This window comes from Gopherus evgoodei, chromosome 2 (assembly GCF_007399415.2).
Source record: "Gopherus evgoodei ecotype Sinaloan lineage chromosome 2, rGopEvg1_v1.p, whole genome shotgun sequence".
Classification (NCBI taxonomy): domain Eukaryota; kingdom Metazoa; phylum Chordata; order Testudines; family Testudinidae; genus Gopherus; species Gopherus evgoodei.
Window position 1 is genome coordinate 220525801 of NC_044323.1, and position 24480 is coordinate 220550280.

Consider the following 24480-nt stretch of genomic DNA (forward strand, 5'->3'; position numbering starts at 1 on the left):
AACCCATTCCCTTGCTTCACCACCCTCCTAGTGAAATAGTGTTTCCTAATATCCAGCCTAGATCTTCCCCACTGCAACTTGAGACCGTTGCTCCTTGTTCTGTCATCTGCCACCACTGAGTATGTAATGAAGACCATATAGCAGCCCTGCAGATTTCTGGAATGGAACATTTTTAAGGAGAGCCAGAGATGTAGATTGTGATCTAGTCAGTGTGCCAAAATGCTGATATCGAGTGGAATGTCAACAGCCTGGTAGCAAGCTAAACTACACTCGGAAATCCAGTTAGAGTCCCTGGGTGGAACCTGGACAGAACCCTTAGATCTGTCTGTAACCAAAAGAAAAGGCTATTACATTTACGAAATGGTTTAGTTCTAACCAGATACTAGGATGGCATCCTCCTGACATCTAGAGTGTGGATAACGGTCTCCCGGTTGGAAGTATGCAGTTTTGAGAAGAAAACCAGCATATATATGGCCTCATTCAGGTGAAATTCAAAGTCACTTTAGGGAGAAAACTGGGATGCTGCCATAGAGACACCGTGTACTTGTGAAATGTTGTGAAAGAGGGTCTGCCTTTAAAGCCCCAATCTCTCCAACTCCACGGGCTGAAGTAATCACCACCAGGAAAGCTGTTTTCCTTGATAAATTCAATAGGAAGCAGGTGGCTATTGGTTCAAACCTGGGCTTTGTGAGGCTTTTGAGAACAAAATTCAGGTCCAAAGCAGAAATAGGAACCTTTATCTGTGGGAAGAGATTCACTGAGCTCTTCAGAAATCTTGTGGTTGTGTGTGTGTGTGTGGGGCGGGAGGCTGGGGGGGAACAAACAGAGAAAAACCTTCAACAGTAGCATGAAAGGCTGTTATGGTTGCCAGGTGAACTTTGATGGAATTGAGGGACAGTCTTGACTTCTTAAGCTGTAGTAGGTACTCCAGAATGAGAGGAAGAGGGGCAGATGCAAGACCAGCATTGTGGAGTTTGCACAAGTGGCTGAATCTTGTCCGATTCTGGAGGTAAGTAGTGTCATGGAGTCACTGGGCGATGCTCTGGAACAGCTCCCCACAAAGCCAGTCAGGACTTTGGGGAGCCTCCTCTCCCTTGGAGCAGACTTGTTCAGGGTAAGAAGCTCACACGTCTTCACCTCCTGGGTCTCTCCTTGGAGCATTCAGCATCCTCTGCCCCTCTATGCGCTTCCCACAGCGAGCCCACCAAAGCAGGGTTCTGGGGAAGCCACAGGGTCCTGCACCCCCACTTTGCAGTCAGACGTGACTCTCAGCCAGCCAGTAAAACAGAGGTTTATTCGATGATAGGAACAGGGTCTAAAACAGAGCTTGTAGATACAGCGAACTGGACCCCTCGGCCAGGTTCGTTCTGGGGGCAGTGAGCCAGACCCCCACCTCTGCACTTCACTCCTCGTCCCCAGCCAGCTCCAGACTAACAACCCTCTCCAGCCCCTCCTCCTCTGCTCCGTTCCTTTCCCGGTCCAGGAGATCACCTGATGTCTTTGTCTCCAACACCTTCAGTTGGCACCTTTGCAGAGGAGGGGCCCAGTCCATCAGTTGCTAGGAGACAGAGCATCAGGCATTTAGGTGCACTGGCCCTTTGCTCTGCCAGATACTTGAGAACTGCCTAGGGGACACTGAGGCAACAACACCGTATTCAGAGAAAACATTAAGAACATTCCCAGTTCGCCACAAGTAGTCCTGGTAGAAACTTTTCTATTATTTAATAGTATGTGTTGTGTACCTTCACAGAGCAGGATGACTCTAGCCCTGCAAACCATCCAGAAACCAAGCCTTGAGTCGAAGAATGCCCCAGCTATGATGCATCAGATGTGCAGTGCCCTGAGAGAGGAGTTGAGGGACGGCTGGAAGATCTATTGGAGGACAGAAAGCCAGGTGAAACAGGTAAGTGAACGCTAGCCATGACCACATTGGGGCTATTAGAAAGACTAGCCTTGCACAGCTTGATCTTGTTTATCACCTTGAGGATGAGAGGCATCATAGGGAAGGCATAAAACATTCTGTCCATTCAAGGCAGGAGGAAGGCGTCCCTCAGTGAATTGTGACCTAAAGCCCTCCTTGAGCAAAACAGGTGACATTTTTTGTTTGCTATTGTAGTGAAAAGGTCTACTTCTGAAAACTCTGAAAGTCTGAAAGGTTCTGGGTAGAACTCAGGAATTCGACTCCCAGTCGTATTCTTGGGAGAAGAAGCACGTGCTGAATGAGTTGGCCATGACATTCTGTATACCAGGCAGATACATTGCTGAGATCCTTATCTGATGCCTTATGCACCAATTCCACAACTTGATTGCTTTGTCACAGAGGAAAGGGGATCTCACCCTTCCTTGATAATTAATATAAAACATGCAGGCCACATTGTCTGTTATTACTTTGATAGATCTGTGTCTGATGAAAGGAAGGAAAAGATGATAGGCATTTCTGACCTCTGAGCTCCTGGAGGTTGACATGGAGGATGGTCTATTGAGCTGATCACCTGCCCTATGCTGTCAGGGAGACAAGGTGCTCCCTTCAACCCAACAGAGATGCACCTGTGGTTACAGTCACTGTTGGGACTGGCTGGAGGAAAGGGACCTCTGCCCCTACATTGCAGTGAATCTTCCACCAGTCTAGGGAATGCTTAACCAGGGTGGAACTTACACCTGCTTATCTAGACTGTGTTGTTTGGTTAGTAAACCATTCTGAGCCACCCCTGGAAACAGCAGAGGTGTAACTTCACATGCTCTATCACAAAAGTATAAGTGGCCACGTGACCCAGACACTGAAGGCAGTTTCTGACTGAGGTCTGAGGACTATCTTGAATTATTTTGATGAGGCTCAGTAATGTCCAAAACCTGTCCCTAGGAAGGGATGCCCTGGATACCAGAGAATCCTGACACACGCCTATGAACTGTATATTCAACAGGCGTTCATGTGGATTTTTCTACATTCAGCTGGAAGCCCAGGTCCAAAAACGGAGACAACACTTCTTGGTTAGATCAATTCAAGTAGCCAATTGCTGAAGTACGAGACTACCACTATAGCCTGGCAACACAGATAAGCAGCCACTACTAACAGAACCTTTGAGAATACTCTCTGAGCTGGGAAGAAGCTGAAGGGAAGCACTTGATACTGGAAACTATCCTGGACTACCACAAATCAGAGGAATCTTTTGTGAGGTGGGTGCATTGCTATATGGAAATACATATCCTGGAGGTCAAGGGCCATAACCCAAGCCCCTGAATCTAGAGAAGGAATTATAGCTGCCAGGGTCACCATCGTGAATTTCTGGGGTCTCACAAATCTGTTTAGGAGTCTCAGAGCTAGAATTTATCTCCACCCACCTTTCTTTGGTATGAGGAAATAGTTCAAATAGAAGCATTTCCCCCTGTATTGAGCAGGTACCAATTCTATTGCTCCTAAATGAAGAAGGGTGTTTACTTCCTGCTTTAGCAGTGGCTCATGAGAGGGGTCCCTAAAGTGGAATGGGGAAGGGGAATGAGGAGGAAGGAGGGAGGTAAATAGATGGTGTCGCCTGATGATGTTACTTCCAACACCCATTTGTTCAAGGTGATACACTCCCATGCAAGCTGGAAGCAGGAGAGTCAGTTTCCAAATGGGGGAAGGTGGGAAAAACACTGGCAGGCTAATGAGTGGTGGGAATTCAAATCCTAGACTATCCTGTCAAAACTGTCATTTTGATGATGATGCCTTGGGGCTGTGCCACATCAGATGGGTTAGAGGGTCTCTTTCTCTGGAATCTATGCCTCCTCCTGGGGAAGGGAGGGGTTGTGGGTCTCTTGAATCCAGAGAATTGTATAGGGTAGGATCTCTGAGCTGTTTGTGATCTGCTGAACTTCCATTTGTTTGCAGAAGTATAGATGCCTAATGAGCGCAATGTGGCCCTGGAATCTTTAAAGACTCATCAATGTTCTTTGCAAACAACTTCCATCCATCAAATGGGAGAGCCGCAACCATTAATGAACTTCCTGGGGAAGCGAGACAACTACAGCCAGGATGCCCTACACATCACCACAATCATAGAGATGTCATTGATTGTGGTGTGCGCAGCATGGAGCACTGCCGTAAAGATGTTCTTGCCAGCAACTATCCCTCAGCAATAGTGGCCTGGAATTATTCCCTGTCATCTGGGGGAAGATGCTCAGTAAATGATCCAAATTTCACGTAGTTGATAAAGTTGTACTTGGCCATCAATGCTTGGTAATTTGCAATACGAAATTGCAGCGCAGCCGATGAGTAGGCCTTCTTTCCCAGGAGGTCGAGGCACTTTTGGTCTCTGACATATGGGGTGGATTTATAATGGTTTTGTTTGCCAAACTCATTCACCACATCAACACCCAGAGAACTGGGAAGTGGGTGGGAGAAGAGGAATTCAGAGTCCTTGGAGGGGACATAATATTTTATGTCACCCTCTTATGAGTGGGTGTCACTGTAGCTGGGGTTTGCCAGATGGTTCTGGTGGGTTCCAGTAGAGCCTCATTAATAGGGAGGCAACTCTAGGTGACATCACAGAGTGCAAAACATCCAGTAGCTTATGTTAGGGTTCCCTGAACTCCTTGAGGGGTGTCTGCAGAGAGTCTGTCATCTGCCTAACAAGTTCCCAGAACTGGCAAAAATCAGTTACAGATTGGGGAAAGGCATCAGGTCATCATCCAGCAAAGAGGATGAGAGGGTGGTCTGAGCCATGGCTTCTTTGTCTGCCATGGACTCCTGCTCCTCAGATGTTTCCTCTTGCTGATGGGAAGGGGAAGCTTGGGTCTCCCTATCATCCTGATGGGATAGGATTGGGGCACTAGAGAACTGCCAACAATAGCCTGCCCAGTATGACCATTGAGGCCCATACAGGGGAGAAGGTGTCATCTAGCGTTGCTCCCTCAAGGAATATTGAGGTCCCGGAGCATCTTCCCTTCTCCTTTGGGAAGGGGGTAGGGGTTAGTGTAAGGGTGTACTGGAAAACCCTGCACTGAAATGGAAGAAGCAGAAGAAAAGTCATCATCACTATTAGTCTCTTTTTCGTCTAATGGAGGAGCTCCCAGAGAATAAGCAGGAGACAGCGTCAGGGAGGTGAAGGGTTCCAGAGACCAAGAGGTTCTTGGTACCGAGAGATGCATGGTACCTGCTGATAATGAAGACACTGGTTCAGTGGTTAACCCCAATTCCCTCTGGTATTGGAAGTTCTGTGTCACCAAGAATGTTGCAGTACTGCGTATTTATCCTTATTCAATGGTACCAGAGCCTTAGAGTGTTTTGAGGCTGGAGCCAATGAAGTTAAAGGCTTACATGGTACCATGACACTTGTTAAGGGCACAGAGAGTGGAGTTCAAGAGGTATCAATCCTTAATGTTTGGTACAGTCCTCAGTCAATGGTACCAAGGTCTTCCCAGAACCCTGTTTAGTCTTAGAGCCATGGCATTTTCCCATGTCCCTTGTACCGAAGGAACCTTTCCCGCCTGTGGTACTGAGCCTCAAGGAAGACCTGTCAGAGGCTGTAGATATGGCTGGAGACTGAAGTCTTTTTGAGGGGGAAATCACTGAGAGAGGAAATAGATCTTCTCTTCTGAGAGGCTTTGGAGGAGTTCTCTGAGGATTTTGCCTCTGAGAATGTTGCGCCAAGGTGCACAGACGAGTCCTGGAAACTGATGTCCAGGGGGGTCCTGACCTGGTTCCAAAATGGGGTGGATGGAACGTTCCATCATGAGGAGTTGAAGTTTGACTTCCTGGTTCTTCTGAGCCCTAGATTTCAGAGGCAGGCCGAAGTTGCACTTCTGCAGCACATGTGATTAGCTCAGTCAGCGATCACACTTTGAATATTTGTCACTGACCGGAATGGCTTCTTTACATGAGAGGCAGCATCTAAACCCGGTGAACTGGGCGTGTCCCTGACAGGGAGAATTTCCCTGGTGGGAATCTCTATAACTAAAAAAGCTTTTTTAAAAAAACAAATACTAGACTAGCTAGCTAACTAACAACAAGCTCCAAAACTACCACAGTAAGCAAGAAGCAGACACGCTAGGTGTGTCTCGGGCCAAGGCACTTAAGAAGGAATTGAGGGAGTGGTTTGCCTGTGCAGCTTGATATAGCCTTGGTGCAGGGCACAAAGATGCCAGTGGCACAATCCTGGACTGAAGGGACACTGCTAATGAACGTCTCTAATCCAAAGCGTGTGGGGAGCATGCACATCAAGAATGGAGCACCCATACAGAAACTACGCAAAGAAGAAGAAATCATAATTCTCTGATAACCAACCAAGAAAGATTTCTATGCCAAGTGGTTCTCCCCATCTTTGGCTAAGTCACGAGGACACTCAACAATTTTCATTCCATTGAAAGCCCCAGGAGACATCTAACATTCTCTAGACAGGTCTGGTGATGAGGGCTGAGCCTTACTTGGAAGAGAGTGGCTATTGTTCAGAGATGCAAAGATTCCTTTCCTTAAAAGCTGACTGTGCTACAAACCCAGTGGACATAGTTCCTGCCAAAGAAGGAGATGCTAGGGCTGAGAACTGTTTTACCACAGGCCAACAGAAGGACTCCATGTGTGTCATTCCTCCTCCCCCAACTGATGAGTTAAGGATACAACAGTAAACTTGACTGTTTCTCAAAACTCAAACCAAACATTTTTGTTGTTTGAAAATGTTTTGATTACTTTATCCCCATTGTTTTTCTCGCTTTTACATGCCTCTGTCAGGAGTGGAAGCACCAAAGTATCATAACAAAAGCTGCAAGTGTAGTATATTCAGCTTGAATGTAAGTGGGGCCTAATAGAAATCACATTATAAAGACTTATTCCTGTGATATTTACAGCCCCATTTGCAGATCAAAAAGATTTGGATAGTCCACTCATTCAAACCATTCAAACTTTCAGGTTCCTGTCTGAACCAAACTGAACCTTTAAAGATTTCAGAGTAGCAGCCATGTTAGTCTGTATCCACAAAAAGAACAGGAGTACTTGTGGCACTTTAGAGACTAACAAATTTATTTGAGCATTAAGGTTTCTTGGGCTACCCATCTGATGAAGTGGGTTGTAGCCCACGAAAGCTTATGCTCAAATAAATTTGTTAGTCTCTAAGGTGCCACAAGTTCTCCTATTCTTTGAACCTTTAAACTTGACCATGAGTATAAGGGCAGCACATATACTTGGCTTTAACTTTTTTGGAATGGTCATTACATTATACAAAGAAATACGGATTCCTTTGCAAATACTACAATATTTGGTGTGTATCTCAAAAAACTCTAGATATTTAGTTTGGATTCCTCTCTGGAGTTCAGTATTTGAAACTCTTTGGGCTATTTATATTTTAGGGACAAAAATAACAAACATAATTTTACATGAAGAGTCTTCATGATACAACCTAGAGAACAAAGATCAGAATGGCTTGCACCACAGTTTCCATTTAGAAGAACAGAAGATTCCTTCTGCATTAAGGCTATAAATACTAAAATGAACTGCCATCCATTCACCATTACCATCCACCATCAAAGGCTATAGATGCCAACATTTGACAAGACATGAAAGCACAGGATTGCAATGGAAAAGAAGATGAAAATAAAAATGTGCCATGTGGAGGAGAGGGGGAAATGGACCTCATGCTTCTGCATTTCTGATAGAAACACATCTGTAGACTGAAATGTTTAAGTTAACATTAAATAAAATGTGAATGTTTCCACATCAGTGTTTCAGTCTTGTTCTTTGGTCACTGCTACTTCACCTGCCAAATGGAAAATCATTTCAGAAGAGGTGCTGATTATCAAATCAAAATGATCATAACAGCAAGTGTTGATTAAATGCTTTTGGTTGAGCAACAGCACAGCAAAGGGATCATCTTTCATGCCAACATCAGCTTTAGCAAAGTTCATTATCCACTCTGATAGCTGGAGAACAACATACTCTTTCCTCTTTTGACGTTTCAGTTTCAGAAATTAACCCCAGATGTCAGTTCGTGGACAACTCGGGACCAAGTTACCGGAGGAGAAATTTTCTTGTTTTAAAGAACAAGGTCTCTACCTCGTGAAATAAAAAATGACACGTCTTTATCAGTATCTATACTGTCTGGGAGAAGTCTGCCATTCTTTAGTGAGGGTCTAGAAAGTGAGCTAGTATATTTGCTTTGCCCATGGCTTGATCTTTTTCCACCAAATGGACAAAGAGATGCAAAAGTCTTTCAATTTAAAATGTGTGACTGAATTTAGCGCTCACAAAGGGAGAGACTAATGACAGATGCTTGAGCCAGGTACAATGGGGCAGGTGCTTTGCAAGTTAATCCACTTAAGGCTGCAGCCCATGTTACTTTAGTATTGAGCTGAGATGACTGGCCTTGCCAAATTGTTTTGGGAGACTATATGCAGGGACATGGCTTAAACCTGTGCTTGCTTTAAAGTTTTGAACATGTGGATGAAGTGGATAACTTAACTAATTAACAATTTCAGCGCTGATGTCTTCAGCAGCAATTGCAAATGGTTTCCAGCAGGTGTTCCAGCATGGCAAATTGAGCAGAATGAAAAACAGTGCCTCCCTGATGAAATTTTAAATGCTGTGTCCAAAGATTGCTATTTTCTGATTAAGAATATCTTCAGTCAAGTAGAAGGTAGAATTCCATCTGGTTTGCATATTTGGAATGAACCACTGACCTAGAGGTCTTTGGGTTCAGGCTAAAGGCTCAGAGAGTTTTTGTGGAATGATTAAAATGGGCACAACCCTTTATTAATGTACCTATTATGATCATTTCTTCACTATTCATTGTGAAGAAACTCAGGCATTCAAACTAAGGCTGCAGTGCTGGGAGGAGAATAGCTTCCACAGCTGCTATGCCCTTGCTGTGTAGATAGGCAGAACGGGGCAGGCAGCAAGTGGAGCCTTGGCTTCACCCCCAGTGGATTAGTTAGTATAGCTGGTGTATCGGGAAGGTATGCTGCTCTGGGCGTAGGCCTCATGCAGGAAACTTCCTTCTAAGAGCAGTGAGGAGATATGGAGGCAGGTTTTGACGCTGAGTCACAGCCACCTTCTTGGGCAGACCCAAGACAACACAACAATGCATGGGGCCTTGGCTCAGGGCTCATGTTAAAGCCAAGATGTAGCCCTTGGTTTGGTAGGAGTGTCCTTTCAGGCTCTTCATATATTTTTGCCATTTTAATTTCACATTGTGACCAACCTTCCCTGTGCAAATAAAGGCTAGATGGATTTTTCTCCAGAGACATGCATTTACTCTTCCAACCTGCCAGAGGTGAGCAGCTGGTGGGGAGAGGGAGAGGGATGTGAAATACTTCCCCTGTGCTGCTGCCACAGAGCTCAGAGCCCAAGGTGGATTGGAAGCAAGGGAATATGGGAGCAGGATTATTATGTTACCTGTAGACCACTAGGCTAATATTATAGTCATTGAATGACACATATCATAAAAATGAGGCACTGGATAAAGAACTCCAGCTATCAGGACATCTTTTATTAGAATAAAAGTAAATTAAAAATCTGAGAATAAATAAACTCCAGATGAAGTGTTTGTAAGGGTTCTGCTTAGCAGAGAATTGTGTGGTTTGGTGAATCCTCTAAGGGCCTTTGGAAGCCAATATCATTTGCAATGGACAACTGCTTGCCGAACAAGGATGATGATCATTTTTTGCTACTTTCCAATTTATGGGCAGTGCAAATGGATGAGTCTTTAAATATCTGACCTTTCTTCAAAACAAAATCAAACTGAAACCCATGAAAACTACGTCATCTTTTCTCAACCCGTGAACAGTTTTGCCTTCAGGTGATGAGTTGGATGAATCAATGTACCATTGATACTGATGTATGACGACAATGACATAGTATTTACTGATGAACTGTGATGCAAAGAAGGAGGAACTTCTCCTTTCCTAGTCTATTGTTCTCATTCAGCACAAATTTTGCTAGGTAGCACTTAGCTCTTTGAGCATGGTACATGTACATTTGAAGAACACAGAGTGAAATACTGGTGTTTGATTAAAATGAAGATGTCTCATCCTAGCAATCCTAGTTAGACCATCAAACTCTTTTAAATCTAATATAGCAACATTTTGCAGTGAACGTGATGGGCTAAATTTTCAACTGCTGTAGATCAGCATAGCTCCACTGATGTCAATGATACAATGGCAGTAGCAGTGCCAAAAATGAGAAATTTTAAATGCGTGAATCAGATTACTTAGGGATGTTTTGGGGAAATGTCTGGGACTCTTAGAGTCCTGCTTGTGCCAGTTTTGCAGATTTTATAATTGCAATAAAATAGTATCAGGGTTACCAGAGTTAAACCTCTTACTGCAGGTCTCTTCACTGAGAGAATTGCAATCCATATAACTCCCACTACTGATAGTACTTTTTCTTGACACCAAACAGCTTGCACTACGCCTACTAGATCTAGGGCTTGGCGAATTAAATAAACAAAAGACATTTGTTGAAAAACTGTGGGGTAACATTACATGTTGCGTCAGCTCTAGCTTTATACTGTTGTATTGTGCCTGCTGCTTTCTTATAACTGGACACTATTTCCAACCTTCATGTTCCATATGTTGGAATATGCAGATTACACTGTTAAAATCAGATTCTAAATGAAATTCTTCTTTATTTAGACAACAACCTTGACATGAAGAGTGAGACTGATGCTGGCTATTTGTTTCCACTAAATTAAAAAGTATATATGTTAGAAAGTTCTTTCTATAGAAGAAAAACAAGATTTGTAGGAGTTTTGAGTATTGAAAAGTTTATGTAAATTGTCCCCCTAATGGGTGAATTCTGGTACCAAATGACTGATAGCTGTCTTTACAAACCTACTTCTCCTGACCAGAAGAAAATAAAAAGTTATAAGTTATAAAGACTAAATGAAAGAGTATTTAAGGGAAGCATTGCTACTTACATAGTGTGCACATATACTGTTCGCATTTAGCAACTTCAAATTATTCTGCTATAAAGTTAAATAGAACAAAATTCTCTGCTGAATGAGAAGGCAGCTGGAAAGCTTTTAATAGCTAATGTTTCAAAATTATCTGTATGAACATAGTGAATCATAGATACTAACGTGTTTTCCCTTTTATTTCATTATAGCTGTTTGATATGTAGTTACTCTATTTCAAGTCTGCCTTGTTAAATTTGAACTGTAAATCTGTGAAAACAAAAATTCTTTGCATGCTTTTGATGTGTGCTGTCTGCTTTCATACACTGCCTCCGGTATAACTTGACTTTTATAGTTAAAAGAAAAAAATCTTAGAAGCAAATACATACATTCTGGAGACTTAAAAAAAAACAGCCTACCACATTTACTGGAAGAGGGAAATATGGCCCTAAGAAAAAGGAAATTTCTCCTACTATGAATTTCACCTTGACCTGCTACAGTATATGAGCCAAGCCCCCAAATCATTACCTTTGATAAAGACAGATTTTTACATTTTAAAACAAGTCAGTAGATGAACAGGAGATGCTTTGGGGGTATGACCATCTCATTCCCTAACGGAGAGTCAGTGAGTTTTCAAACTAGAATTAATAAACAGGCAAAACAAAGTAACAACCTTTTAACAGCCTTAGGAAAGTGCAGGTTCTGATTTGTTTAATTAAAGGAGTCAATAAAGAAGATGGCTGATAAGAAATATTAAAAGTAACAAGCAGTGGCTTTGTGCACTGCATTAAAGATCAGTACCCCAAATTTCCTTATTCTAGAGAAAGATTCTTCTGGCATGTTGCCTTGGCTGCAGGCCGCAGCCTGCTTGGCTGCCTTGCTCCATGCTGGCATCTAGCAGCTGGTGCTGTTCTGGGGCAGTGTATTTGGTTCATTATTTTTACTTTGAAAAACAGTCTTAGTTTGGGGATGTCTGGCCAATGTTTGAATTATATAAATATCCCCCCTGCTGCCACACATAAACAACTTGTTGATTTATGGAGTGTTGCACACAGCTAACTAAATGTGAATTTTAAGCGATCTAGTTAAACCCCATCTGGACACTTATTTTGGTTTATGCATGGTTTATTTCAGTTTAACTGCAGTTGACCAGGGACAGGTTTCAGCTAAACTGAAATAAACCATGTCCACACAGGGGTTTTTGTACTGGTTTAACTAAATCAATTTAAATAAATTGGTGCAAGTTTGTGTAGACAAGCCTTCACTCTCAAAAACATAACTTTCTCTCTGTGCTACAGGCAGCCGGACTCCCACTCCAATACCTATAGGTGACCATAAGCAGAAAATAGCAGATGAATAGGCTCTTATGCTAGTCTCAACCCAGTCAAGACAAGGGACTATTGGACTGGCTTAAAAATAGATCATATTTCATTTGGTATATCCACATGAAAGGATGAGGGAAGAAATGTCTCCACGCTCCATGCATAGAGAAAATGCCCACCTCTGCTATCTCCATTTTAGGTTCTGGGTAGCAGAGATCCAGGCTTCCTTCTTAACTGAATGGTGGGGAAAGAAGAATCCATGATCCTTACATAGGCTTAGGAGAGAAGATTAATGCTGCCGCCTATTCACACCATCCTGGCTCCAAAGAGGGGTAGAGAAGAACTCCTGGGGCTGCTCTACAGATATTTCCTTTCACCTGCCCATCCAGCCCTCATCTTTCAGCTCCAAAGGTTTCAGATAAAATTTGATATTAATTTTAACCCACTTCAAATATATTATTAAACCTCTGGATCTTTAGTGCCTACACTGAAACAAGCAGCTTCTATTTCAGCTGTACATGCTCAGATTGTGCTGTGTATGGACCCTTCTGGATAACCCTAAAGAGAAATCACCACATGGAAAAAACAAATCCATAATCTTTCTAATCTACTAAAACCATGTTAAAATAAAACAATTAAGTGTTCACCCTTAGGTCTCACTGTGTGTCCGAGGCATGAAATTATTTGCTACTGCACGATTGGTGCATTATTCTTGTCAAATATATGTATCAAATTTAATACCTTTTGGGTTGAGGAATATTTTTGTCTGCAATATCCAACATTCCATTCTAACGGCATTTAGCAAAGAACTCAATCCTAAACCAGTGAAATCACTAGGAGTTTTGCCATTAACTTGAAAGGCAGCAGGATTTAAATTACAATGCTGCTTATATTCCTACTCTTGACAATATGGCTATTGCATTGTGGGTAGAAAGCTAAATTTCTCAATGCTTGCACGTAATTTAATCTCTCAACAATAATCCATACCCAGCTAAATTGTGCCTACATAACATTTTGTGCCTCAGTGGTTAGAACGCATAATTTGGAAGCACAAAAGGAAATTGTAGTTCAACTCAGAAGTGAAATAATCATTTGGTGGGGATCTGGAGGGAGAGGAAAAAGGCCTAAACCAAAAACTTGTGAGCATGCACATGTGTGTCTATTTATGTGATGATGCCAAATTATTCTCAGAGATGGTTTATTAATCTATGGTCAAAACTGTCCAATTTGTATACCTTAAATTAGATACCTGAATCCCTGTTCAGATAACTAAGTACTTTGCTGCATTAATCTCAGGTATTCTGATTTTTCCGAGGCGCAAAGTATTCTCCAGCTTCTATTGACATGAACGGACTAAAGTTTGAAACTTCTGCCCTACTACATTTGTGTCAGCATTCCTGTTTTTAATAAGCTGCTTTTAATTGCCTGAAATAGAAAGGATTTTTCTAATTGCTCTTTTATAGTCAAAAAGACTCAACAAACCTCCCATTCTCAAATGCAAACATTTTGAGCCTGATTCTGCTAGTTCCTTATGCAGATGCACAGTGGAGTGATGGCTCAAGCAGCCTTCCCTCCATTCCTTGCAATGCTGTCATGCACAGGCTAGGCACAACTGCAGTGTCTTTTCGGTCTGCTCTTCCAGGGGCACTTGGTGCCCCAAAGGGGGCCAGGAGGAGGCAAGGCCTTATTCCTTCCACACCAGCCTGCACAGAGGGAGTGGGGAAAAGCTGCACCCTATAATGGGCTGTTGTTCCCCATGCATGCTGAGGAGCTCTGGTAGGCATTGTTAGTTCCTGAGGCAGAACATGTCCCATGCTCCCACTGGGGCAGTGTAGCCTCATACCATCCTTTACTATAAGCATTGCCTCAAAGGCAGGGGCAGCTCCAGGCACCAGCGCTCCAAGCGCATGCCTGGGGTGGCAAGCCACGGGGGGCGCTCTGCCGGTCGCCGCTAGGGCGGCAGGCAGGGTGCCTTCGGCGGCTTGCCTGCAGAGGATCCACTGCTCCGCCAAAGCCGCAGGACCAGTGGACCCTCCATGCTGGGGTGGCAAAATGTCTAGAGCCACCCCTGCTCAAAGACACAATCTAGCCTTTTGTTGGGAGATATTTTTGCATGCTTGCTTTTTCTGTAGCAAATGTTGCTCAAGTCTGCACTTGATACAGAAATGAAGAATATAAACAACAGAATATAAAGAGGCACGTAGGAACCCTGCAATTTGTTTCTTCCTTCTTCCCAGGAGCTGCAGTGCACAGTTATCTGGAAAGTAAACACCACACACAAAATTATATATCCCCCATCCTCTTTTCCTACTGTCTGAACTGTAATCCAGGAGATACCTGCTCCCTGTCAACATTTAGAAACAATGCATTAAAGGCAGTGCTGAGATTCTAACTCTCAGTCCTCAAGAACAAAGGATTAGAAGCCTTAATTCCTTCTCCGTGCTGAAACCCTGATGCAATGGTCCTGGAATGGTCCATTCCCTGATTGCCATATAAAAACAGTTTTGCAATTATCTATAATTTGTCCACAGATAATTTCTTCCTTTCTTAATGGCGTTATTGGCTGCTCCTGGTTTGCAGCAGCTGGATATCTCTTTTGTTAACAAAACTGTACTTCAAGAGTCTTTCCCAAGCATCAACCCCCTTGTTACCACGGAATCACCTAGAGAGAAGGTGCCACAAATTGGCTGAAGGTAGATCATTAACATAAACTTGCAAACCTGAATTGATTTAAAAGCGAACATTTAGGAATTAGACAAATGGAATGAAACACAATAGCAGTGGCTTCAACCAAGTGGCAGCATGTGTGCACTTCTATTAACATTCAGATGTATTGCATTAGTGCAGAACTTACATCCACTCTGCAGCATGCATTTGTATCAAGCTGCTCTATTCAGGCTGCTGCTATGACAACTATCCAGAGGCAAATGTCAGGTCAGCTCCCAGCATATGTGTCTAGGCCATAATTGCCTTGTCAGAAACCTAATAGTCATCTACTTCTACTCCTTTGGCAGCTAAAAGCAACACTGTTAAAATTACTAAATGAAGCAAAATTCTTTACCCCTCCACCATCTTCTATAGCATTGCGATCTGTAGATTTGTTTCTATTTTGCCAAAAACTGGAATGGTGGGGAAGAGGAGGGCAGAGGTTGCTTTTTTAAAAGTCGCCACATCTTTGCCAATTTATCTTTCATTTATGTTACTTTGTACAGCGTAGACCTGGGATTTTCAAGCATATACCTCCTCTGGGTGCTGGATTTTATCTTTTAGTGCCTCAGGACATTACTAGTGAGTAATCTGTGTGGCTACAAATCACATTATGGAAAGTCATAGAGTTCTTTCGGATGGAAAGGTGGTTCCTTTTTTCAAAATGAGTGCAACGATTACAACAAAGCACACTATAACTTGCCATATGCAAGAGGCAATGAAAAGGCTGAATAACTTACAGATAAAGTTATTTTTAAATTACAGAAACTGATGATTTCCACAGGGTCCAGAAATGTAATGTGGAAGTCCATCTTAATGTTGTGACTAAATCAGAACCGATTTAACACTTAGATAAATAGATCCTTCTTTGGTACTTAAAGAAATAATGAAACTAGAGACAGATAAGAAGAGATTAACACTGAGTTGTTTTTAAGATATCTCAAGTGTATGATCCCACATCAAGAATTAAAGAAAATCTGAATATAACTGGTTTCTTCACTGGAAAAGAAATTGTCTCCCATGCGCATATGGAGACATACACATATTCTGACAGCTTCATCATACTACCTCACATTTGCCTTATAGGCAATAATAAATAATATAGTTGAATTAAATCAAATTCAACTAATCTGGACTTCTGGCTTTTGCATGACAATTACTATTATGGTGTTTCTGTGCAGAGAATATATGATGACATCAGCTGTGGCTGGCTAGGAAGCTGTCTGATTTTTATTACTCAGAACTGGTCTCTGGAATCAAAAGGAAACTGTACCCTTTATACTTACTTTTTTTAAGAGAGGAAATCTACAAAAGCCTACTTCTTAATTTGTACATTCTGTACAATATTTCAGCTCAGCACTCTCTGAAAAGTCGGCTAATTTAAAAATCACAGCTCTTTAGTCATAATGAAACTAAAATGACAAAATGATTTCTCATGAAATAATGAATGCTTGCTAGTCTAATATCAGGTTGAAAATTAAAAGTAGTGGATATATAGTGGGCTAAATCCATGGGTATGGCAAAGGAGCACCCAGTGTAGTTTGGGGATGAATGGGGTGCAAAGGAGACATTAAAACACCTTTGTATTCCCCTGATCCTGGGCTGTCTATGTGCTGGACCTGTCTTCTAGCATAATGGAGAAAGATCTGATGGTATTCTGTCTTCACACACTAACCCTGGCCACAGAGTGGGAAACTGAGTCCAAATCATTGTGCTGGTTCTACACCCCAGGATCCTTTTGTGCTAAGGTGCTCCTTCCCATGGCAGGGTGCATTGACTTGAAGGTCATTTTGCATGAGCAGCACACAGCAGCCTGAATCCAGGGGACAATCTGGTCTGCTATCTTCATAAACAGGTATGAATATTATTCACATACACAATATTGTGTGTGTAATGGGACAGATTCTTATCTGGTATATATCAGTGTAGCTCCACTAGAGTCAGCAGAGTTAAATCAATTTATACCAGCCAAAGATCTTGCCAAATATGTATATTTGTATAGAAAGAGACCCATACACTCATCCAGATATAAACGTTACAAGTTCGACTAGAGCTCACACGCTGAACGAGCTTCTTTTAATCTGCTATCTTTCTCTTTCTATCTTCCCCTGCCCTGCTCCCCTATCATGAGCCCACATACTCTTTTGGTGGCAAGTTTCCTCTCACTTTTTTGCCTCATTTAAAAACAAGCTGTATTTTGTTGTACATAAAACCTACAACATAAGCAAATGGGAAAACGGTGAGAATTCATTCTAAACATAATAGAGAAAAAAGGTGCATAATGTTATATACAACATTTGTGTCCAAATAACAATAAAGATGATTTTTCCAATATTGTTCTCATTTCCTTATTTTTCCATTTGAAATCATTCTTCTCCTCAATCTCTCTTTTAAAAAGGAAGGGTCGGTTCAAATTATATGCAAATTAGTGATGAAAAGAGAATCACTCTCACCCTTTCCTGAAAGCCAAGAACATTCACATATTTTGGAAGATTCGTCAGAGGTCCAAGACTCCCTGCTGGCAGCTCCTAGAAATCTGGTTAGCCCGCTCTGCTTTGGATGGAGAGGATCCTGTGGCCAAATCTAGGTCTCTTTTCTCACTGAGAGCCACATGCCAAAGTTGCTCCTGGGCTGCCTTTATGGAGGTGTGGGTTGGTGTGGTGAAGACCACACCCTACCCCTACCATGAGCCCAACCCTTGATGTGCTAAAAAGATGCAAAGTCAGAAATTGCTAAGATTTTAGATTACACAGCTGCACTACCAGGCCTGTAGCTGAACTCCAGCTACGTGTCCCAGGTTCCACAGCAGGCACCTTCCCTCAGAAACTCCTTAGGGGGTTCTATAGTGAGGCATAGATGCTGGAATTAGAGGAGCTGCCACATCCCCTGCCTTCAAGTAGTAACAACAACCCAAATACATGGCTTCCACCTGCAGCACCCCTACTATAAAAATTGTTCCAGCGCCATTGCAGTGAGGAGGTAATGCACAGAAAAGTTCATGCTTCCATAGTCATCACAACTTCTCTGCAGATTGCCTGTGTGCTTAGTGAGGAGACAATTAGTTCCACAGTTTATTGTCTCTATTCCCAATCAGTCTAATCAACCCATTCCTAACTAAGTTTCTAATATGAAGCATACAATAAAAGAAGCTACTGTCACTGCCACGTACCTATTCATCATATGCAATGTATGTATGCAAATATGTTTTTATTCTGTCTGTGCTAAGTTTCATTCAAAACTCTCCATTTCACAACATGCTAGATTCCTACAGCTCAGTGTAACGACTTTGCATTGCATTTCACCACAGGTGCAGTATGGCCCGTAAGCCAGTTTAATACCAACTCAGGGAAGATCATCCCATTGGTAAACATGATCCTTCAGTGGCACAGAGGCTCTGATGACGCCATATTCTCTCCCCGCTGCAAAAGAAGAAGGTAAAAAGGGCCACACTGACTTTCAGCTGTAGTTTTGGTCCCCTGTGCCCATTTGCAGTCAACCTAAATTAGACAAGCCCTCAGAACACAGGCTAGAAGCAACTCCATTCAAAACCCAGCCCAGGGGTCTGATCCTGAATGAAGATGAGGCTGGACCAGGGCAGTGTAAAGGTCAGGTCTGTACCACTTCTGCACACCATATCCTGATCTAGGCTCCGGGCAGATCAGCTAGATCCCCCCCTTCCAGTCCATAATATTTTTTTCTTGGGGCAGTTATCAGTGTACGGTGGGATAAATCCATGTAGTTACAAACTATAAACACTAACTGCTGGATGACTAACACAAATTGAAATGACAATGCTCTGAAGGCAGATAATATTCATCTTATATGTAAATCCTTTGCACTTATTCAGGTTTCAGACCAACCACCTGAGCCTAACCTCAAGGTAATCTAGATACAGTCAAGCTAAAAAGAGCAGTTGGGTAACATCTAACACAGTCAGACAACTAAGCATTATAGCCCAAGCTACCATGACCTTGTAAACATGTTTGTATTACTTGCAGGAAACAACTCCACAACGGACTATGCTTTAATATTACACATTCAAACATTATGGAAAGATGCTGGTCTCTCCATAGGTAAGGTTGAAGCCAGTTTCTAATTATGAGCCTGAGTTTAATAAATCACATATTTTACTATCTTATTTTCGAAAATTGGATTTTTACATGGAGGGCTTTAGGGCTTCAATCTAGCAGAGCACGTAAGTAGTCGCATGGCTTCTCCCATGCTTCATGTTAAGCACAGGCTTGAGTGCTCTTCTGGATCAGGGCCACATTTATAGCTGTCTTTGTCAGAATCAGCAAGGAAGTTGCTCATATAATGTAATATTTGTCACTGTCACACAAAAGAGGATACAAAGAGAGCTTGCATCTCTACGGTGCAAAGATGGGGGATTTTTTTTTCTCACTAGTGGATAAAATGTTACATGTGGATACTATAATAAAGCACTTAAATACAAAAGATATAGCATTTGAGGTTGATATCTGCTCTTTTAATATCTAGGCGTGAAAGTAATTAGTATCATCAAGAATTCTGTTTGTCTTTAATAAAAATTAAATAACTAAAAACAATTTGGGGTTACCCTTGATTTGACTTTTGCATTAGATCTTTTCATTGACTTAAACTGTTGTTGGGCTGATTATTCATCAAAACTGTTGTTGAAATTAACACCGTTTGCCAAATGGTTTTTAAAATACTTGTCTTGGAAGGCAAAATATTTTAAACCCTCAAACTCCTATTTGAGATCTGTATATAACACAGTCCCAACAGCCCGTTATAGGGCACATTGTGCCTGAGGGGACAGTAGGGTCAGAGAGAACAGAGTTCAAGAAGTCACCATCACATATGCCCAATTAGGGGCCAGGCACAATCCCAGTCTTTGTGCTCAGGAAGTGTAAGGACTCTGTAATTCTAGCATCAACAGTGGTAGGACTCCCTGAAGTATGTGAGGAGAGGCAAGGAAGGGTACCTGCCACCCTCCACATCTGCTAGTGGAGGTGAGTCCATGCAGTGGGAAATGAATGCCCACTCTGAGAGGCAATATACCTGCCTCAGGCAGTTTTCAGCACAGATGGACACAAGATTTCTGCATGGATGGATTTATATATCGTAACTATGGGTAGGATTTTCTTAGGAGTCTAAGCAAGTTAAGTACCTAACCCCCTTTGGTTTGCAATGGGAGCTGGTTGACTAACTCCCTGAGGCTCCTTTGGAAATCCCATCCCATATATTATACATACAATATATAGGTATATAGAGAGATAGATACAGATACATAAACTATTTACAGGTTATATTCTAAAAAGCTGGCAGCAGGGATGCTCATTACCTCTTGCTTCCCAGGACAATCTGACTCATTTGGAAGATAAGTGGTGGTATCAGTACTGATCTCTACTGGGTTTTGAACAAGTGGAGCATAGTTTTAATTCAAGGCTCCTAAGGCCTGACACATTGAAGGGAGCTGCTGAATGAGCATGCTCACCAGACACTCTTAGCTTCCTGCCTTCCTGCAAGGACTACTCAATTTCTGTGCTGTGCTGTGCTAGGGTCCTCCTGGCATGATTGATGACATAGTTGTTTTTCACCACTGCAACTTCATCTCCCCACAAGTTCCACTGCTGGGATCTCTACCAGAGCCTGCGCTTGTGTAAACAGGCATAAGAGTCAAGTGAATCTGCCCACGTATTTCAAAAACACACCATGAAACTTTAGAATGGAAAATTATAGTTATGACGTTGCTGTAATTACTTACAATTGTCTCCATAGTGCCCCAAGCCCCTATTGCCAAAAAGAGTGGGGAAGGTAAAAGGATTAAGAATCCAACATATCTTCTGTGCAGGCAGCTTTGTGACCTTAACAGCAACTTTTTAATTAAAAAGATTAATTGGGAATTTTCATTGCTCCAGATTATGCATTTTAGAAGTAAAAATTAAAATAAATTACTGTAAGTGCTACCAAAACCTTCAGGTGAAAGGAATTATCCAAACCAGAAAATGCCTTCATAGTACTCAGTTAGGCTACAACCTATAGTTTTAAAGTGTTTCTGTTTAAGTCAGTCTTTCATATTCTGGAGAGAATCCCGAGGGTTCTATTTTTCTTCACTGTCAATTTCTTTGTCATCCTGATTTGGCCTATCACCATCTTTGTGATCATGAAGGACAACTCTCCTTTTGGAGACTATTAATGCAGTCAAAGTAACTGCGTTTATATAACACTTTCCCTCTTCTCTGTGGGCTAAGCACATTGGTTCTGCAGCTCTGTTGCTTCCCAGAGAGCAAATGATAGAATATAAAAACTTCAAAATCTATATGAGAACAGCCCCTAAACTAACCAGCACTTAATATTAGATATTTTACATACCTAACTAATCAACCTTAAGGTGTATCCATAACATTAATTGAAATGTCACAAAAGACAAAATATCATCAAAAAGACATAGCAATATACATTTCCAGACTCTTAGCTATCAGCAATCTAAGGGTAATCCTAAGCATCCACTGTTCCAAAAAAGGCTGTGAAGGAAGGCTGCAGAAAGTAGATAAAAGCAAAATGTCTATCCCTTTGGAAAAGTCTATACAAAGAAAAAGTTTATCAACCATGAGTTTAAGTCAAGTTTCAACACAGTTGTGGTGTCTTTGGGCTTTTACTTCACAATATCATCAGATAAAATAAAATACAAAAGGTCAGACATTCACTATGATCTTGGAGCAATTAAATAAGCAAAATCTAAGACAGGCTACCACTTTGATTTTAAGAAGTTGGAAAGGAAGCATGATGTTTCCAGCAAATAAAATGCAAACTGTTAAAACTCTAACATATAGTATGCTAGATACTGAATAACATAAGAATAAAATAAGATAAATATTGATATGAATTTTAAAAGACCGATTTACAAGAGAACTGACAGTACAGTAGTTTGGGAAATATCTCAGTAACCTTTCTACTAAAAACAAATAGGTATTTCCACCCTTCCATTATATTTATAAATTCACACACAGAGGAAGATTATACATATATAAATAATGCAAAGTATAATTGTATAATTTTATATACTTATATATTTTATGCATGTACTGTACATTATGTATATTATTTGTATATATAAATACACACACATACAGTACATAAAGTACACAACTATTACACACAGATGTATGATGATCTCTTTATCCATCCATTTACACTAGATATGCTCAACCCATTTCTAAACACCTACACAATGTAGTTACAAGGCATTTTCAGGTATTTATTTCAAACATAAAATCTATAGACATTTAATTATTTTTGCTAACAGTAAATATAAGACATGTACCACCCCTCTGTGTGATACCCTATGTAAATTACCCTTTCTCCATTAATTATAAATATGGATGTGGTAGATCCCAAATAACAGTACCTGCTGTCTATCCAACCGCATTCTTTTTGCAGCATTTCTACTTTCACTCTCACAGGCTGAAGCCAGGATACTCTCTGCTACTGCTGAAGTAAGGTGTGAGGGAATAGGTCGTGACTAAGAAAGAGAAAAAAAAACACAAAAAAATTATTACTAGGATAACAACCAGACTTGTTGCTTCCTTATCAGAGCACACAAAACTGTCACATAGGCTGGAGAGTCCATTCATTGAAATGTAATTTATATCAACAAAAAGGGGAAATGGAAATTGTAAAGATGAAAAAATGAAAACTAGTTAGAGGTTAAAGCTGCAGTTGATCCACACAGATCCATCAAAAGCACTTTCTTTTCCCACAGCTCTATTGTCAATTGTATTTAGTCTGGCTCATTAGGCTGTATTTTGAACAGATAGCGGCATATTCTCTGTGTTTCAGCAGCACCCTGGCTGTCTGATCCTTGCTAAGAAAATGGAAAAGACTTTTATCCTGTACAGCATATGACAGAGATGAGCAGTGTTTTTAAACTCGTTAAAAAAAAAAATAAAAGACTGGGTTGAAACATCACTCAAACGTAACAGATTGCCAGAACATTTCAGAGCAGTCCATATGTAATGTCATGAACATTTACATTTTTTACTGCAATATGATTGATGTTATTAAAATGATTTTTTTAAATCTATATGTATTTTGACACAGTAGCATATGTCAGGCCTCTATCAATTTACGTAGCTTTCAAGGTTCCAGATAAAGTCTGGAAAACTCACATTCCTAGTTTTACAACATTTACATATTTTAGGTCTAAGTTGCATATAAATCAAGTGAATCCTAAAGTTTTATTAGCTCTACACTTGGCTGTGAACGCAATAAGACTTTCTATAACAATTAAATAAGGACAATCACATACTATTTGCATTCGTTTCTCTGTAATGATATGCAAAAATCATTTCACTGAAAGATGAAGCTCATAATGAATATCTCAACCTGTTTTCTTAATTAAGCTGCATAAAAAGATAGATCAGAAATTTCAAGAAAATAAGCCAAATGAGGATGATGCCATATACATTGTTATGGATACAAGCACATTTTAGGGGGATCAAACATATTGGACTAGATCCTCAGCTTGCATAAGTTCGTATAGCTTCCTTTCCTGCTGAATAAATTGCCTGCCATTTATTCTCTATAGAATTTCATCAAATTTTAGGCAACAGAATAAATATGTACCTGCTATGATATACCCCTGAGTATCACAAACATAAATTTCAAAGCATTTTAGGCATTTTCCAAACAAACTCAAAACAGATTCTTTGAATTGGCATACCTGACTTCATATTAAGAACAATTTATCAAAATTATGAGCAACATGTTACCAAGACTTTATTTTTAACCAATAGAACACAACACATCACATTTCTCAGCTTTGGCTAACTGTACTTTAACATCTAGTATCAATTTAATATCTGATATTGTACCTCCTATAATGGGTGGAATGTATCCTATCTTTGCAGAGAGATGGACTGAGTGAACATATATGTCTTTTCCATCTCCAAATACTACAGACTTGATTCTCCCCACACTTATACCGGAGTAAATCAAGAGTAAAATCCATTGAAATCACTGGTGTTCCTCTGGAGTAAAACAAATGTTAATATAAAACAAATTAGGTGTTGTGATCCTATAATAAAATATACATTCTGCCATGTCAGTCCAAAAGTCAAGTTCAAGAACTTGTTTTCCCAACATAAAAAATGAGTTCTCATGTATGTAGGAGGAAAATCAAGTTTGTTTAAGACGAGACTTGTGTCTCTGATGTTAAATCCTGGTGTCATGGACAATCAGCCAATTTTAATATTACAACGCAAGTAGATGCGTTTCTCCGAGTTCTAGAGGAAGGCAGTAGCCTTGTTAGAAAGAGATGTTTTAATGATGTAGAGCTATTGCACTAATTTAGGGTACATCTAAACTACTCGCTAGATCGTCGGGTAGTGATCGATCTATCAGGGATCGATTTACCATATGTAGTGTAGACGGGATAAATCGATCCCCGATCACTCTCCCATTGACTGCTGAACTCCAGCTCGACGAGAGGCAGAAGCAAAGTCAACAGGGGAGCGGCGGCCGTCAATCCCACGCTGTGAGGACGCGAAGTAAGTAATTCTAAGTCAATCTAAGATACATCATCTTCAGTAACACTATTCTTGTAGCTGAAGTTG

General features: G+C 41.1%; 1 protein-coding gene across 4 annotated transcripts in view; it reads right to left on the reverse strand.

Annotated features, from left to right (window-relative positions):
- The window catches only part of NOL4 (nucleolar protein 4), a 273762-nt gene that overhangs the window by 25096 nt on the left and 224186 nt on the right, over nucleotides 1–24480 (reverse strand). For all 4 annotated transcript variants that reach the window (XM_030553010.1, XM_030553009.1, XM_030553011.1 and 1 more), the window contains one exon: nucleotides 22275–22388. In XM_030553010.1, the coding sequence (XP_030408870.1) occupies nucleotides 22275–22388 (114 nt within the window). The remainder of the gene's footprint in view (nucleotides 1–22274; nucleotides 22389–24480) is intronic.